The sequence below is a fragment of the Mucor mucedo genome, assembly GCF_025094135.1.
Source record: "Mucor mucedo strain NRRL 3635 chromosome Unknown EV154scaffold_249, whole genome shotgun sequence".
Taxonomy (NCBI): Eukaryota; Fungi; Mucoromycota; class Mucoromycetes; order Mucorales; family Mucoraceae; genus Mucor; species Mucor mucedo.
The window spans coordinates 1-18,218 of record NW_026252533.1 but is presented as its reverse complement, the minus strand read 5'-3'; the positions used below and the strand labels follow the sequence as shown (position 1 = coordinate 18,218).

At 35.9% G+C, this 18,218-nt stretch overlaps 3 protein-coding genes across 3 annotated transcripts; 2 read left to right on the top strand and 1 right to left on the bottom strand.

Annotated features, from left to right (window-relative positions):
- Nucleotides 1–5,590: 5,590 nt before the first annotated feature.
- EV154DRAFT_488454 (uncharacterized protein) lies at nucleotides 5,591–6,632 on the top strand (the record flags this gene model as incomplete). The annotated part of the gene is made up of 3 exons (XM_051599116.1): nucleotides 5,591–5,616; nucleotides 5,728–5,998; nucleotides 6,555–6,632. The coding sequence occupies 3 exons, from the start codon at nucleotides 5,591–5,593 to the stop codon at nucleotides 6,630–6,632; spliced, it is 375 nt and encodes a 124-aa protein (XP_051450474.1).
- Nucleotides 6,633–7,334: 702 nt separating this feature from the next.
- EV154DRAFT_608037 (uncharacterized protein) lies at nucleotides 7,335–8,412 on the bottom strand. Its single transcript, XM_051607654.1, has 2 exons — nucleotides 8,023–8,412; nucleotides 7,335–7,983 (listed from the first exon to the last, which is right to left on the bottom strand). The coding sequence occupies exons 1-2, from the start codon at nucleotides 8,047–8,049 to the stop codon at nucleotides 7,729–7,731; spliced, it is 282 nt and encodes a 93-aa protein (XP_051450473.1). The 5' UTR covers nucleotides 8,050–8,412; the 3' UTR covers nucleotides 7,335–7,728.
- Nucleotides 8,413–10,232: 1,820 nt separating this feature from the next.
- On the top strand, nucleotides 10,233–10,562 carry EV154DRAFT_571841 (uncharacterized protein; the record flags this gene model as incomplete). The annotated part of the gene is made up of 1 exon (XM_051606297.1): nucleotides 10,233–10,562. One exon carries the CDS (start codon nucleotides 10,233–10,235, stop codon nucleotides 10,560–10,562), a length of 330 nt encoding a protein of 109 aa, XP_051450472.1.
- Between the last annotated feature and the right edge of the window lie 7,656 nt (nucleotides 10,563–18,218).

Here is an 18,218-nt window from a genome sequence, read left to right as displayed (position 1 = left end):
AAAGAAATCGGAAAATGCTTGGCCAATAGAATTTATCTAAAATTTTGCTGGAAGCTGGAACCTGGAGGCTGGATTTTATTTGAGCGTCCCTAATGTTGGTTCCGTTCTATTTTGTTTCACCTGATTATTTTGATCAAATCTGAGCAATGGTTGCAAAGCATTTCGTATGTATTTTCTGTCTTCTTGGCCGATTATAAAAATATTGTTTCAATAACATCATCCGCGAGAGTTTAGTGAAAAAGTCAAAGGTCTGAAAATTAGGTAATAATCTTTTAAAGCCGTTGGTATAGATAAATAAATTCAATACCGAATTGGGATTTTGAACCATCCACTTTATGAACGGCTGATGTTGTAGGAATATTTGGATTTCCGTTGCGCTGATGACAATGTATTGGCACTGCATCCTTCTAGTTCTCGCAGTGAATATTGTATTTAACTGAATATGCGCACCCACTTTAAAATTGACCTTCAAGAGTACCCTTTTTAAATAAATAAAGCTTCTCATACTACAGCTATATCTTGCCGTTTTGTAATCCCTTTATACTTGTTTTTATCGGTAGTGTTATTTATTGGCTCATCGGCTAGTTACAATTGACAAACACACGGTACTTATTAATTTAATCTAAGTTTGTCCTCAGTCCCAACGTCGAACTTATACTAGACGCGGAATTGCAATTGTAACATTTCGAAAGACGTTGTAGGATTATTAAAGGAATAAAACTCTCGTCGGAGTGGTCTTATGAGGTTAAGACGTAGATTTTTAGAAATGTTTATAAGTATCTTAACGAATTTTAAATACTATATACCTATAAATTATGAGAAATTTCAACGAAGGTTTAATAAATGTTTTCTTTTATAGATAACATTCCGCTTTTCATAGGACAAAGAATTGTGGAAAAAAGAGCCAAGTTTCAGAATCCTAATGAATTAGACAATGTATCTGATCAGGAATAATTTTTTGGAGGTTAAGTGTGTGGAAGCTCGCAGAAAGTATGAAAGATAAATGTCATGGATCGACCATTCGTCCTGACTCATATACTAATTATTAACGTAATCAAAAAATTTCTTTCTACAAAACATAAATATGTATAGCAGGTTTTGTTAAATTTGGTATAGTACCATTTACGTGTTACTCATACAATTTGGGTTTAAAATAATGAATCAAAAATAAAAATTAATTTTTCGTTCTTTTCTTTTCGTTTCTTTTCCGAAACTTTTCAGATCAAATGAACACCCAAACTGCGATCTCCATTCGTAGCCCCTCTCCAATTGCAATGGAGAACGAGATTCAAGATGATGGTCATCATGAAAACGTCCAAAATGACAAGAATACCGGAGATGCCCAAGCTATTCAGAATGATTTGCGTCCTTCGGTAGCACCTTTTAAAGAGGTCCAGAAAAATTTCTCTAAGGCCGAGGACCTGCAGATCTGTCGATCATATATCGCCTATTGCATTGATCCAATTTCTGGTACAGAAAAAAAGGGCAACGTGTTTTGGGATGATATCGGCCAACACTTCAATGAATCATTAAGTGAGGATGACTTTGTATGTCATAGAACACCCGACAGTATCAAAACTAGATGGCTGAATCACATTCAACCTAAGACATTGAAATTCTCTGGATATATGCGAAGCACTACCAATAAAGCCAGTGGTTCAAACTATGCTTACGACGTGAGTGCAATATAACAAAACATGTATCTAATTATGGTAATTAAGCGCAAAATTTAAAGTATCATTCGCAAGTAAACTTTATAGACAAGCACGCCGCAATGAAACATTTGTTTTCATGGAGTGCTATGAATATTTGAGTGCTTTTGACAAGTGGAATCCTGAACCCACAAAGCGAATCAATAAGTCATCCTTGGAGAACTCCAGCCGCAGCAGCAGCAGCGAGCGTCCTGAGGGAAGAAAAAGATCAAAAGTCTCTAAGGTCGCTTCTTCAGTTTCTGCCGGTAATCAAGACGAATTCAAATGCTTGATGGATGAATTGACGGCAATGCAGAAGAAGTCCGATGAGGCGCAGAAAAGCGAGCTGAAAGCCTCAGACTTGAGTTCGAAAAGGAAAGAGGATGGAAGTTGATGACAACTGATCCATCAAATATCACGGACCCCCAACATCGATCATGGGTACAGCAACATCAGATCGCGATTATGAAAAAGAGTAATCCTGAATATGACTTGATTTAATAAATGTTTATTTTTATTAAAGATTCTCCTAGCATCATCCATTGATGGTCAACAAGGTCCTTTTGATGTTGAAGATGCATAGGACGATCCATAGTGCTCCTCCATTTTTCCAAAAACTGCTCAGGGAGTCCCCATCTACTTCTCTAAGGGGACTGTACGAGAAAGGGTCAGTTCTCAAATTGCTGATACTTTCCAATTCTTCTTCTTTGTCCCTTTGAAATTCAATGATCATATTGTGCAAAATGATACAAGCCATCATGATTTCTTGGATATCGTCTTTATCCCAACCCATTGCTGGTGTAGCGACGATATTAAAACGTTGATGAAGTATACCAAATGCACACTCAACATCCTTTCGAACGTTACCGACATTACCGGTAAATTTCTGTCAAAAAAAAAATTAAAATGTGCATTAATAATAGTTGCTGTTGATACGAACCGATTCTTTTTCGTTGGATGGATTTCTATGCCCTTTGACAAACGCAGCATATTGAGGGTAAATACCATCAGTGAGGTAATACCCCATATTGTATTGATGGCCATTTATACTAAAATTGACATGAGGTCCTTGACCGTTAGCTACATCTTGGAATACGTAAGAGCGGACAAGGACGTTGATGTCATTCAAAGACCCAAGAAAACCAAATAAGGCATGCCAATCCAGCGGTCCTTGGAAGCGACAGCTTCAAGGATGGTCGTAGGGACCTTCTCTTTGCCCTTGTACATCCCATGCCAGCCAGTGGGACAGTTTTTCCACTCCCAATGCATGCAGTCCAAAGAGCCTAGCATACCAGGAAATCCTCTCTCTTAATTTTCTTTCAGGATTCGTTTTACATCTTCATTCGTAGGTGATCGAAGCTATTCCTCCCCGTACAATCGAATAATGGCCTTGCAAAAATGGCGCAAGGCATTTCTATCGGTGGACTCGGCCATTCCATATTGATCATCCAACATATCTGGTGGAACACCGTAAGCAAGTTGGCGAACATATATAGCCATTTTAAGAAGACCTGAAATGCTTGATCTCCGAGTTGCATCATTCTTCTGCTTAAAATAGTTATCCTTCTTTTCCAAATCACCAAGTATTCTCAAAACCAATTCCTTATCCATTTAAAACGACGACGAAAATAAGTGTCTGGATAGGTAGGATTCTCGGCGAAGTATTGCTTAAAGTGTCTTTCGTGCTCCCCTTCTCTGTCCCGATCAATATATCTCTTTTTCTCTTTGACAACCAGTACTGTCTTTCTCTTTTTAAATGCTTGCAATAAAATTTTTTTATTACGATCTAATTCCAATTGTCTTTGCTTTTCTTCATCCTCAAGGAATTGCGCCATCATGTCAGGCTTATTCATGTTTACAAAAGTTAAAGAAAAAAATCAATGTAATTATTTTTTGACCGCTGCGGACTCATTAAAAAAAGGACTACATTTTTAATCCGACCGGAAAATGACCCATTTATTCAGTGAAACTTTTAGTGAACCGCTGAGGATGCTCTTAATAATTAGGGTTTACTGCAAATATTTGGATGTTGTAGTTGTTGGGATACGTTTTTGAATCAAGAAATTGCTGCAAAGCGTATCAATTCACGAGTGTGCACAGATAATAACAATTACATTATGCATCCGCCGTATTGACCAATTCCACGCATCTGATAGGGCCAAATTCTTTGAACGTCCTTCGTCACTAGGCTAATTACAATGAAATGGCGGTTAGGTCTCTGCAGTCCAATCGATTCCCGGGATACACAGATCATCCAGAAGGTTACCGTTCACAATTCTTCTGGTGCTCCAATCTGTTGTCCATTTGTACCTCAGTCTTTTCGTGGATGGGATACGGAGGAAATATGCTTCTTTGTCCCGATATCGAAGCTTATTGATGCATTCATTAATTAGTATGATCATAAGATTAGGGATGAAATCGAACAATTGATCTCGTCATGCATTGTAATTGCAAGTCGTGCTTGTGTTATGAACAACCTACGATTCAGTTGCATATAATCATGCAAAATGTCTCAGACCATTATTGAAACCCAACTAGCCGATTTTCCCTGTTTCACCTGTTCCATGTTCTCTGTCTCCTGTCACACACGTCACTGTCCAATATCACTATTGAATCCTGTTTAACATCTCTTTTCCAAATAATGTATCTCCATTATAACTTGTCCTTGTAAAACCCATTTAATATCCGTTCCCTTTGTACCTCTGCATTATAAATCGCTTGAAACATTAATGATCACAGCCTATGTTATTATCTGTATCTATCCTCGAAATTATCTCTATCTATGCCCACTCCCCCAATGATGACCTAAACTCATCATGACTAATAAACCGTCTTTGTAAATCGGATCCCCGAACCCTTGTTTTCCCGATCTGCCAATTAATATAAATAACAGCATATTTATTTAATCTTATTTCGGTATTCAAGAACTTGGCTACTTTCCTGCTTCTTTGAATAAATTTTTTCTACCTTTATTCCTTTTGTATATATATTAATACTAATAGATATATAATTTCTTTTTGTCCTGTCCTCAACTTAATAATCATTCTGTTCTGCTCTTACCCCGGCAGCTCCTGATAGTTTAGAACGATTATTTTGTATTTGCCTTAATTATGGACAAAACATTCAAAAGCTTGACGACAAGGCCAAATTATATCACCTATTTACGGCTTCCAAAATTACTGGTCACAGGTGAGAAAAAGAAGTTTGACAAACGTTATTGATACTTACAGCATAAAATTTAGATCTAATTCCCTTTGGTATGTCGGTGTGGTTCACTACTACTTCAAACACAAGGAAGAAGGTGATGAAGCATCAGCAGTTCGACGCTCTCAATGTTTTGACAGTTTCTCCGAATTCGAGGTGTGACAGATACAAGAAGGACGCTGTTAATTCCATTACAGACATTCTTCAAGTCCTTAGGCTTGTACGGTATTCCGATTCCGCTAGTAATGACAAGGTTGTTTGGCCTTACATTAAGTATACTGACAAGGTTGATCATCGTCCTCCTGGTTCTTTAGGTGATTCGTAAGTTAGTCGTATCATTCACTGTTTTGCGCAGACAAGGTTCCTTGTAATTAAAGACTCTTCAACGATTCATCTAATGTAGTGACTACAATTTTATATAATCTGATGTGTTAATTGGCAATCTGTTAAATGGCAATGCTTGTAAAAGAAAAAATAAATAATTAAAAAACTACATTACGATAATTGTGAATTTTATCCACCGTGTTACGGGTTTCCACTACCGAGTCCGCTGCTGAGATTGTGGCTTATGTATTCTATTAAATATCATACCGAAAAAATGTCGTCATCAGTTTTCACGGTGGGGGTTAAATTGTAGGAATCGGGAAGGACATTTTTATTTTTTTTCTTTCCTGTCTTCATAGTTATTCTTAAAAATGATGCAAACTATGGCTTTTTATCCGTAAGTATTCCGTACTCTAGTCATTTCGAGACATTAACAATGTCTAATGTTGTCATTTTACAAATTAACTAAAAAAAACCATTGTATTCTCTTTTTGCTCTTCTTTATTAGTGCCTTCTTTTCTTCTGCCCTTCTCGTTTCGTCGAGAAAAAGAAAGCTCTTTTCGGTTTCTCTTCGCTCTTCGGAGCAAGAGAAAACCGTCAAAAAACAAAAATTGTTTTCTCCCCCTGTTGTTTGTCGTCGTGTCCGCCTTTGTGTGGCACGGCCGCGTCCTTCTCGTGCGCGCCGGTTTCGCCCTTTGGGTGTTAGCCCTCGTGCTCCTCCGGCACCTGTGTGTATTCCTGTCCCTCCTTTGTCTTTTCTTGTTGCGGCTTCCCCTCGGGTGAAGGAAACAGAAAAGCGAAAACGCTTTTCTGTTTCCATCTCCTCATCCGAGGTGGATCGCCCAACCAAAAAAATAAAAATTTAACTTAATTTCGTATTTAAAGTGTCCCATAGAAAGTTTTAGTATTATTATCAAGTGTTTGTTTTAACTGGACGTCCTACACACTGATTATAAGTTGTCAGAGTAAAATCTGTTGATCCTCGGAGCCTCTTCTTGAGCATTCCAAACATCGTTGAAAGGAAAGCGTTTTTTTCATAATTCAATTAAGAGTATGATTTCTGGTTCCTTTTTTTTCAATTGATTTGATTAATTTGATGTGATCTTTCGAAATACTGACGCAACATAGGTCTTAGTTGGCTTCGTTATTTTTAGCCATTTTGTAAAATTTGATTTTTTAACTGATCGTTAATGACGTTTAAACAACTCCTCAAAGATGCCGACATTAGGCAATAATTAACAATATCATCAAAGTAGAGTAATGATTTTTTTGAATTGGTCGTTGGTACGCTTCTGCTATTATAATTCGGGACAACATGGCAATACTTCCATTTAGCATGCGCTTATGTTTATTTCTCTCAAAGCTTCCCATTGGACATTGTGCAATGTAATTCTTAAGGACTATGAAATATGAATCTGCTTAAAATGAACTATCAGGAATTATTTTTTTTCAGGCTTTCAACTAATCCAGAGATACTTATATTTTTTGGTTCTATATTCCACTTATACCATTTCCCAAAAGTTGTTCGTGCCCTTTGTTAAAAAAATGGCCTGCTTGAAAAAAAAAGTTACTCGAAACTTTGAAAATAAACGAATTATTCGATTTGATTCTGATATATAAATACATGGTTTACAAATTAGTAATATACTGGTTGAGATCGATAGTACGTTAAGTGTAAGAAATTTTAAACGCATTAAAAAGGTTACTTTAATTATAATCGCTGAAATTAACGAGAGTAACCCTTTGAAATCGTGTTAGGTTACTCTGGAGGAATCGGTTGCAGGTACATTATTTTCTGTTGCACAATTAAAAGCTGTCATCCCTTAAGCTTACCATGACAGCCAGCCAAATTGTCCAATTGGATTTAATTCTGGTATGTTGATTATCGAATAATGCATCAGTAATACCTGGGAACAATATTCGTCCTTCTATCCTTATTTGTCTGAAAATGTTGATTATCTACAAAAATGGAATGAATCGTAAATCCGTCATAATGTTCGTTTACAACCAAATACTTGCAAGAGAGCTAATGTAGTTGTCTGTAATAGTACTATCTGTTCTTTTCATAATCCTGAAACCTATTTTTCATGAAGAAAAAAATTAAAGTAAACCTAGGGCCCTCACAAGCAACAAAATTATTTTTTTAAAGATCCCGATTAAGGACTTTATTATTATTTTTTTTTTTTATTGTGAAAGGATACTTTAGACTTCCAAAAGAAATCATTTTCCAAAATCCATGACGTTGCTTTTTAATGACCCTTTTTGAACGATTAAAATATAAAGTTCACCCAAAATGCTAACCTATCTGTTATTATTTTTCAAGGACTCTATTGTTTCGATATACTTTTTATTTCTAGAGGAAACAAAATGAACCTATCTCAAATTGTTACAGTAGTTGCTGAATCGCAATAAATTTTATTTGGACTTGATGATGATATAAATTTGATTATAGAATCAGACATTTCTACACTTTACCGACAACAAAGTCTCGACTACAGTTTTATTGCATTCAAGATTTTGCCTGTTCCATCAGATCGTGAAACTGCCAGTGTTGAAGAGGTGCACTACCAGTAGAATTAGCATCGCCTCGTCTGGTTCTGAACATATCACAGAGGCGAATCCACCTGTTGTTCATCGCTGCAAAGTCCCTTCTACCGTTGATAGCGTCACTGGCATTAAAAGCATCTTCCGTTGCCTTGTTCAAATTCTGCTTTGCCTGAGGTGAACGAATAACACCCACGTTTACAACGTAATCGGAAAACAACTGGATCAAAACGTTGGTGCTTGCTTAATCCCATATGACGATGGTAGCGTACTTTTGGAAAGGCATTCTGTTAAATAAAATTGGATAGTTAAGAATTGGTAAAAAAAAATGAAGAGGATCACAAACACAACTCTTTTATCAAAAAAAAAAAAAAAACATTGGTGCGTTCATTAGCCCAATTTGGCTGATTATTCAACTGATAGAAGGATTCTGGGGTCGTTGGATTTTAATCCTTTATTGGGATAATTCGAAAATTTTGGCACTTGGGAAAATTCGATGTTATTGTTAATCGCCTATATATATCCATTTAATTTTTTATTCATCTATTTGTCAAAATTGTAACCTTTCACAAAAAAAATAAAAAAAAAAATAATAATAAAGTCCTAAATCGGGATCTTTAAAAAAATAAATGTGTTGCTTGTGAGGGCCCCTAAATTGATACAGTCGGAGCTTCTGTACCACTTTATTACGAAGGAAAAAATAAATGAATTATAAAAAGTAAAATGGTCTGTGAGAAAAAACTATGAACATTTATTTAAAAAACTGGGATTGTTCTATGGAGAATATTTAGCGCCTCTTTGGATCAAGATGTAATAGTCTGGTGATAATAAATAATCAACATCTTTAAATTTAGCCCTTCCATACTGAGTATATAAAAATTAGTCAGAGGGATCAACAATTCGAACATTAAATGACAAGAGTCATATTTGAGCTCAGGATCTGTTAATATTCCATTGTTCAGGGCAATGCGATTGCAATACTTTTTGCAGGATAAATATTTACTGGTCACTGGGTTGCACCTTGTGTACAGATTTCAACGGTACGATGAGAACAACCGGATTAACGTGTGATTCGTGATTAACGTTTATATTATTATAGATTCTTAATGTGAAGTGACAATTAAGTTTATTATTATATCTATGATATCCACGATAGAATAGATTATACCCTGATTAGGTCTTAGTTGCTTTTGGGAAACTACCGCTTTTGAGGGCTTACCTCGCATATTTATAACGGATTAAATACTAAGATTAACCTGTACAGCCGAAATTTTACTTTTTGTTTTCGGATCTCAAAGCGATGTTAGTACATGATTTGCAACAGCAAAAGAGCACTTCATATATTCATGCAAAATGCTCTCTTTTCCACTGATTTTAAATCCATCATATAATCCAAATCTTTCTTCTTCTATTTTTGACCCAAGAATACTTTTCTTTAAATACTGCGCTCTTTTCAAACTAAAGTTCAAATTCTATGATTATAAGGCTGATCACATGGAACAAAATATATTGAGATCTTAAATAGGAGATGTACTAATATGAACAAGCGCCGTTTTTTCTAATTTTTTTTTTTTTGAAAGTCAATCTTTTTCCAAAACCGGTTTTTTAAAAAAATATAAAAAATAAAAAGAAATATTATTCTGGAACTAGTGCAATTCGATTTTACTAAAATATCGGCATGATTTTTTTTCTTTTGTTCCTGTTTTACCGTTTCTTTTGTCGTTTTCTCTGTTTCAATTTAACTTCTCAATGAATTCTCAAACTCGCAAAATATTTTTTCTCGTCTTCGAAATGTTATGACAAAACTAAGGTAAGGAAACGGCAATAAAAACTATATTTTGTTTTTTGGCATTCTAGTTGTCCATTCTAGGACCGTTTATTTCTGCAGGCTTTACATTCGATGCCCACAGACTTTTTTATTTTTAAGCAGTAAATTAATAATAAAAAAATATCAGCAACATTATTTTTCACGGAATTTAATTTAGGAAAAAAAAACCTACAAAAAAAAAAAACTTTTTAAAAAAAAAAAAAAAAAAAAAAAAGGAGCTTGTCTATATTAGTAAATATCCTATTTAAGATCTCAATATATTTTGCTCCATGTCAGCAGCCTAAGGGCCCTCACAAGCAACAAAATTATTTTTTTAAAGATCCCGATTTAGGACTTTATTATTATTTTTTTTTGTGAAAGGTTACAATTTTGACAAATAGATGAATAAAAAATTAAATGGATATATATATGCGATTAACAATAACATCGAATTTTCTCCAGTGCCAAAATTTTCGAAATATCCCAATAAAGGATTAAAATCCAACGACCCCAGAATCCTTCTATCAAATGAAAAATCAGCCAAATTGGGCTACTGAACTCACCAATGTTTTTGTTTTGTTTTTTTTTGATAAAAGAGTTGTGTTTGTGATCCTCTTCATTTTTCTTTACCAATGCTTAACTATCCAATGTTATTTAACCAAATGCCTTTCCAAAAGTACACTACCATCGTCATATGGGATTCAGCAAGCACCAACGTTTTGATCGAGTTGTTTTCCGATTACGTTGTAAACGTGGGTGTTATTCTCTCACCTCAAGCAAAGCTGAACTTGAACAAGGCAACGGAAGATGCTTTTAATGCCAGTGACGCTATCAATGGTAGAAGGGACTTTGCAGCGATGAATAACAAGTGGGTTAGCCTCTGTGATACGTTCAGAACCAGACGAGACGATGCTAATTCTACTGGTAGTGCACCTCTTCAACACTGGGAGTTTCACGATCTGATGGAACAGGCAACATCGAGAATGCAATAAAACTGTAGTGGAGACTTTGTTGTCGGTAAAGTGTAGAAATGTCTGATTCCATAATCATATTCATATCATCATCAAGTCCAAATAAAATTTATTGCGATTCAGCAACTACTGTAACAATTTGAGATAGGTTCATTTTGTTTTCTCTAGAAATTAAAAGTATATCGAAACAATAGAGTCCGTGAAAAATAATAACAGATAGGTTAGCATTTTGAGTGAACTTTATATTTTAATCGTTCAAAAAGGGTCATTAAAAAGCAACGTCATGGATTTTGGAAAAAGCTTTCTTTTGGAAGTCTGAAGTAACCTTTCACAAAAAAAAAAAAAAAAAAAATAATAATAAAGTCCTTAATCGGGATCTTTAAAAAAATAATTTTGTTGCTTGTGAGGGCCCTAAGTCTGTTACATCCCAACTTAGAAGGATCAAGGTGGATAAACTCAGTCTTTAAACCTTCGATCATTGTGTGCGGCACGGATAAACATATGTTATATATTAGATTCGTTAAATATTTTTTCTTGTTCGGCTTTGGATATTGTTGATCTTTCCACTGATTTTTCGTTATGTTTGTACCTGATAATCCTGTTTGAAATTTCTTTTCATGGTTATGTTATATTTTTGCAATCCAGTTCTGACCAATCGATTGAGGAATACTCAACTTTTTGGTGAGACTAAGCGGTCTTCTTTAGTTTTCATAAACAAAAAAAGCTTCGTTGACCGTATTTTTGTAGGATCTATACGGTCTCGTATTACGCCGCTTATCAATATTTCAGTTTGAATCTAAGGACATTACAAGTCATTTTGTCAGAAATTTAAGATTCTTTGTTGGATTTCTTTATTATAAGATAGGAGATCTCGGGCCCAGCCCACTTCCGTAAATGTTTGACCTTCGCTTCGCTTCGGTAAAAATCACCCACGTTCCTGCTGGGGCATCTCGCACTTGGAGCGTGCCACCAACGCCACTCATTGTTTGTAAATGGGAAAGAAACAGATTTTATTGATAATGAATATTTTATGTTCAATTTCGTGTTCCAGTAAATACTTTAGTAAATACGACGTTGTCTGTGAGTATTGATAATGGCGTCTCTTTCAGTCAGATTACTTTGAGATTAGCAGGGTTACGAAACGGTGATAAAGCAGTGTAAAGTTGAACGTTCGTGAAAACGGGTTTGGTCAGACAAACTGCTGCAAAAAACGTATTTGGCCCTCTGACTTGTTTATAGTCATTTCAAATGCAGGTTGCACTATATATTGACGTCGACTAAGGGTAATTGGCAAATGGGCTTTATCTGAAGAGATCAAAATGATTCGAGGAATCAGAACAGTGAGACCTCCTCAATCGCCAACATCGATCTCAGTTTTGATTACGTCTCTTGTGAAATTTCGACCAATACGTCTTGACCATTACAAAGACCCTCGGTAAAGTCGATGTTTCTGATACTCATAATTGGCTAAAATTTTATTACATTAATTTTGTGGAGGCACGCCCAAAGCTTTAATTGCATTGAGAGACTTGACAGGAAATTTTGCAAAGCCAGAATTTTGCGTTTCCTCGATGGAATCGTCCGAAAGGTAAACCATAAATTTTCCGGATGATGTATCACAAGACTATCTCACCATAATAAGAACTACTGGATGACTTCCAAAATACAAAATAGAATTAAATAGAATAGAATTAACTTCGGAAATTTGATTTTCCGAGTTAATTTTACTTCTGTTCCAAAACACTGAAAATAGAATTAACTTTTTTGACCCGTACCATATATGCAAAACTCTACCTAAACAGCTATATTATCAGATGACAATGATGTTTGAATACATCCAGACACCGGTAACCAAGATAGTTTAACTATTATCAATGATGCTCCTTCCGTTCGCACTAAAACCCATCAGTTTTATATGCACAATAGCAACTCACTGTTACTTCTCCTGAAAGGGCAAAAAAGACGGTTCTCAGAAGCGTAAAAGAGCCAAATAAATAAACTGTTTTGATAAATATTATTCATAGATCTTATATTTATTATCTGAATGTTATTAGCGTTTATCAGAAATGAATTATTTAATAGAAAGATGATTTTTTTGTTAATTTTTTTTAATTCGGGGGGGTAGGGGGGTCGAATTAACTTCAAAAATTTAAGCGGTGAAATTTAAGGTTAATTCCACGTTACACAACCCAAAAAATTAAGTCTATTCTATTTAATTCTATTTTGCATTTTGGAAGTCATCCACTCTAATGTAAATACTGAACATATAAGAATTATCGAAACAAGAAATACAAAGCACCCACTTAACAAAAATGAACATATAGTATTTATATAAGAGTAAATTTAGCATTTAATGTAGGATTATCTTATATTTGATTAAAATTATTGTCTCTTAGACATCGTATATTACGCCGGGTAATTTCTCTGTTGCCAAATCATTGATTTCATCAACTGTCTTGTTGTGAGCTGCAAGAATGGCTTTGCTGAAAATAAAGTCTCGATTTCGGTACAAATAATCGTCACTTAATGCATCACCAAAAACATTATCAACAATCTCCTTGATTGATTCCGCGTATGGTACAATTGTTGCAGGAATTGACACATACTGATTATCTATCTGCTGACGACCCTCACCTGCTCCCAAAAAATAATCGTGAAGCTGTGTACGGTCATCCAGAATAGGATCTGATGTTAGCCGCATATTTCTCAATAACCACAAGACTTGGGAAATTCTGAACAAGACCGAATCGGTCAAACACGCATTGATGATATCAGATCGGGACCCAAACTGAACGATTCGTTGTGTTTGTTTCAACTCATCTCCTAAAACAACGACATTACCTCCAAAGGAAAGGTGTATTTGCCAATCATTTCTTGTGAATACCGACTGATTCATTGGAACATGCTCTTGGTCATCATAGGAGGCTCATCTCATAATATTTTGTTGGCATCATTTATTGTTTTAGCACCAATATCTTGTACCTTGATGTTGCAAACAGATGATTCGTCAATATCAATTGGTATTTGGCAAAGTGAGTGGGTTGTGGAACCACGAGGTAGAAAAGTAGCAGCAATACCATATAAGGCACACGCCAAAGCAACGTCCACCAGAGCGTACTTTTGAAAGCGAAGCATTGTAAAGAAATGTTTTTTCCAGTGCTTCCTGGATTGGCAACAAGAAAGAATGAACTTTATGATGGAGCATCACTATTTCTATAGATTGCTAAAACAATCTCGGATAAATGACTCGTTGGTTCGAATGTAAACTGTCATGTTGTTGGCCTTCATATATGACAACATTGACTGCTAAATCATCCACATCATACTGGCCAACTTCGTGACCATTCAAATTTTGATCCCTTGCAACATACGCATTGTAGGTAGATGGATCGGGTAAGGGGTTATTGCGGAAAATTTGCTATATCCTTGTAGTTTTTTTTTGCAATCGCTTTCCAATGTCAATGATTATCAGATATGTGATATAGTCATTAACCTGATTACTTAAATTAATTGCACATACTTCAGAATCAACACCACGGTTTGGGAGGCTTTCGCAATAAGTGTACTCATAATCAGCCGAAAGATTATCTCTGTGATTGTCCAAAATTTCTTTGTAGCTAAGAACAAAGTTAAAAGTCAGAAGAACAGAAAAACATTACCGAAATTTTGATGAACTCGAGCACAGCATAAAAGCTTTCGTCATGGCTCCATACCACTCTTTTCCATCATATAACAAATTAAAGCTTGTGCAGCTTCTCAAAATGTCGCCGACTGGGTATTACCGGTCGATCGGACACCATCTTTATTGTACGAATCAGTGGTATTGAGTTGATAAAGTCCTGTAGCGCCTTTTATATGTAAAATCAGTAAGCTCAGACAGGACCTTCCAATGTTAGTAGCGGATATGATATACATTCTACCAATTGGAAGAAACTTCTGTTGATTACCTCGTCTTTTCCATAAATGAGACTTGGCGTCTTGGACATATTGAACTGGTATATTAGAGAGGAATGGGCATCCTAATTTCCACTTCCACATTATACATAAAAGGTATCCGAGTCTGAATATGCTCGCATTGTTGCACTGAAATGTGGAAATAACTTTTGCTATTTTCACAAATTGTGAAAATAGAAAAACGTATCGTCATTTTTTTGTGACCATAGCCAGCCAATCAATTGCTCGTAAATTTAAGTTTTCTATTTCTCTTACATTATGTCATTTTCATAATTATAGTCTATATATAACTACGCGAATCTTTTTTATTGACTTCTTTATCTTCACATATAACTTACTGAATATACAAAAATGTCTCAACAATTCATCAATGCATCCACTTCTTCAACTGAAAGTGAAGCCAAAGCCTACGGACAATGGTCTTACCAGAGAGAGCTCGCAGCTATTGAGGGTATGATTGAGTTTCGCCCCTTCGAAGCAAAAAGAGGTGAGGTAACTTCTGCTTGGAACAAAGTATTTGGGAAAGTAAACAAGGTTGATGGACATTTGAAGCAGCTCAGTGACAACGCTATCAAAAACAGAATAAAAAATCTGATTAAAGAAGTAAAAGAGAAGCTAAACAATGATCTCACCTATGGAACTGGAAGTAATGATTCAGAAACAACTCTTGAAAACCGAGTACTTGAGTTGATCTCTTTGGTATATAATAATTACATATATATTAATCACTATACTAACCTTCTTAATCCCTTAAAGATGGAAAAAAACGAGGAATCAAAGACCAAAGGCAATGAAGATGCCGCAAAAGCCTTGGCTGAGAAATGAAGACTACAATGTCATGTTGTCTTGCAATCCAAACAAGGAATCAACAAGGGCAAGAAGAGAAGCAAGATGGATGACGATCATCACAAGTCGGATGATGAAATGATGAGTACAGGTGAAGCCGAGGACTGTATGGGGTATGAATTGCCGTTGAAAGAAGTTGAAGTCAAGAGGGATTTGAACATTCTGATGAAGACTGTTGAGAAGGAGAGAACATTGCAGTCGGAGAAATCCAATGCTCTTGAACTGGCTGCAGGTAGTATTGAGAAGTATGCAGGTCGCTTGGAGCAAAACCTCAATGAACAGAGGCTCATCAACAATAGCCAGAGAATTCTGGTTGGCCAGTTGAGTGAATTTCTGCAATCACAGCAATTAAATCACGAGCAGAACATGCAGATGATGATGCAGCTATATCAGCAAATGGGCCAGCTAATGAAAGAGTTTAGACACACAATGGCACGTCGAAATAATCAGACTTTGATTACGGATAAGCCATCGCCTTCCCCCGTCATTCCTGCCCCCACCACTCCTTCTCCTGCCACTCCCACACCTACCAAACCTACCGCTCCTATTCCTGCTCCCACTCTTGCTCGTAAGAGCACAAGAAGAAATAAATAAAAAATAAAAAATTTACAATCTTACTTTAGTTATTTATTCTGCTCGAATTTCATCCATATACTCTTCAAGTGTTGGTGGACTTAAACCAAAGTAGCTGCTGGATTGTCCTCCATTGACACAGATGTGTATGTTTTTTATAAGCGTTGCAATTTTGTAAAAAAGAGCACATCTACTGAGTAACATTTTTTGCCCTGGCTTGTACTTAAGAAACGCAAACAAATTGGCGACGTGCCCAAATTCCCACTCTACAATTATTCTCAATTTAGACATCACATAATTCGCTTCCTTATCAAGTTCATGCATCTGCGCACCTAATAATGTATCGTAAACATTTCAACTTTGAATAATCCAAGATAGAGTATAGCTTATCGTATCTGTTTACATACCAGTTCTGAAAGGCTTAATCAGGATATCACTCTCTACGTATGCTGGATCACCATAAATTGCGTATAGTTCCCCTCCTGTTTCACGAGGATCCAAACATTTACGAAGATCATCCATTATGCCACTGCTGACCATCACAGCTTGATCGTGCATTGCTCCTGCAAACGGTCCGCTTAGACTTACTGTTATTCCATCGGGAGTTACAATACCTTGATACTTTAAGCCGTGATATCTCTATTTACATCTTTAGTAAGAGTATTTACTGTTAAACATAGATTACATACCACATGGCCATTATATACGATCTCTTGATATTCACTTGGTCTTGCTACTCCATTCAAGGTGCCGTCGACAAAGCCAATGACACCTGCAAAGCAGGATCCTGTTCCAAAAGTTTAATCAATGTTAATTTGTTTACAAACCATACCAAATAATTATGTATATACCTTTTCGTTCTGTTGCTTCAGCAAATCTTTGAAGATTAAACGAGTGAAGGTGCTTTGCGTTAAATGTTATCCCTTTTTCGTAGTTGTAATTTAGGATTTCAATCATTGTATTAAATACTGTGCCGAGAGTCGCTTTATTAATCCCAAACAGCAACTCCAAATCCAAAACTCTGGAAGGATATGCCAATCGTCTAAGCATGATAGCCAATGCATAGTGGCGGTCCAACGAAAATTTCTGGCGTGTGTGCTGTCTAAACGAGACTTTCTCCGGAAAACCTAAAGCTCTGGATACCAATTTAAGCTCTCTGAAAGTAAATCTAAACAAAGATTTACATACTTCATTGCTCAATGTAGAAATATCTAGTTTTTGTCGATTATGCAACGGGTAATTCGTTTCGTTATGCTCCAAACGGGCTAATAATTCGTCCTCTTCGTTGAGTCTTTCTTCGAGTGTATTGATATAGTCCTCGTAAGTACGTATGGTAGCATATAAGTAAAGGATTTGAGACATTTTATGTTAAAAAGTGTTTAAAAAGAGAAAAAGGCAAATAAAGAAAGAAATTGTGATGTAATCTCTCATAAAGTGCGTTTACAAAAACGGTAGTGTGGAAATAGTGTGTATTTACACATATGACGTAATATTCATACTCCGAATGTGTAAATTGGAAAAAATTGCCCATTCCTCTCTATTACTGTAAAGAACAGACCTGCCAAAAAGATCATCACGATTTAGCTGAAACTAAGCCATTAAGGTTGTCTGTTTTTTCCATGGCTCGTTGTATTTCAACATTATTGCGCCCTGAAAAAAGGTGACCTTCTGCCGATTAGGCAAATGAATAGCCAGTCTTTTTATTGAAGGCTGACACGAATGAGTACGTTTACCTATGCTACGCCTGCATGTGTCTATTCTAAATATATATTGAACGCTCTACCAGCTCGTTCTTTCATCCTGTTCGTCATCTGGTGGAATGACAGCTGGAGTGTTGCTCGCAATTTTGATAGGAGTGGTTTGGGCAGGTAATACTGCAATTTGTGACCAATCAAATCCCTAGTAAATATACTTGAACAGATATTGGATGGCCTGATTTCAAGCTCAAAGTTTCAATATTGATGTGTGTGTTGTACATAACAGCAATATATATGTTGTGAGGAACAACCCAATGATTATCAGCACTGTACCCTTTTGGAAAAAGAACAAAAACATTTGTGAGGCGTCTTCTATATTTTGCAAACCCCTTTTCATCAATGACCCTTCCGTGATACATATCTTTTGGAATATGTTTACTGCAAGATTTGTCTTTGTTATCCCGACAAATTCTTAATTTACCCTCGGAATCAGTTAAAGAGATACTGCATGGGGTATGCATTATATCTTTTGTAATAGTTCTGTAAGCCTTAGGAAAACGAATATGATCTGTAATTTCTTCGTAAATATATTTATCAATATCACGAG

What these genes read in the sequence shown, in the direction of transcription:
- EV154DRAFT_608037 (XM_051607654.1), bottom strand. Translation starts at nt 8,049, where the DNA reads ATGCCTTTCCAAAAGTACGCTACCATC. An exon ending in TCCAAAAGTACGCTACCATC is followed by an intron (nt 7,984 to 8,022) that starts GTCATATGGGAT and finishes GTTTTGATCCAG; the next exon opens with TTGTTTTCCGATTACGTTGT.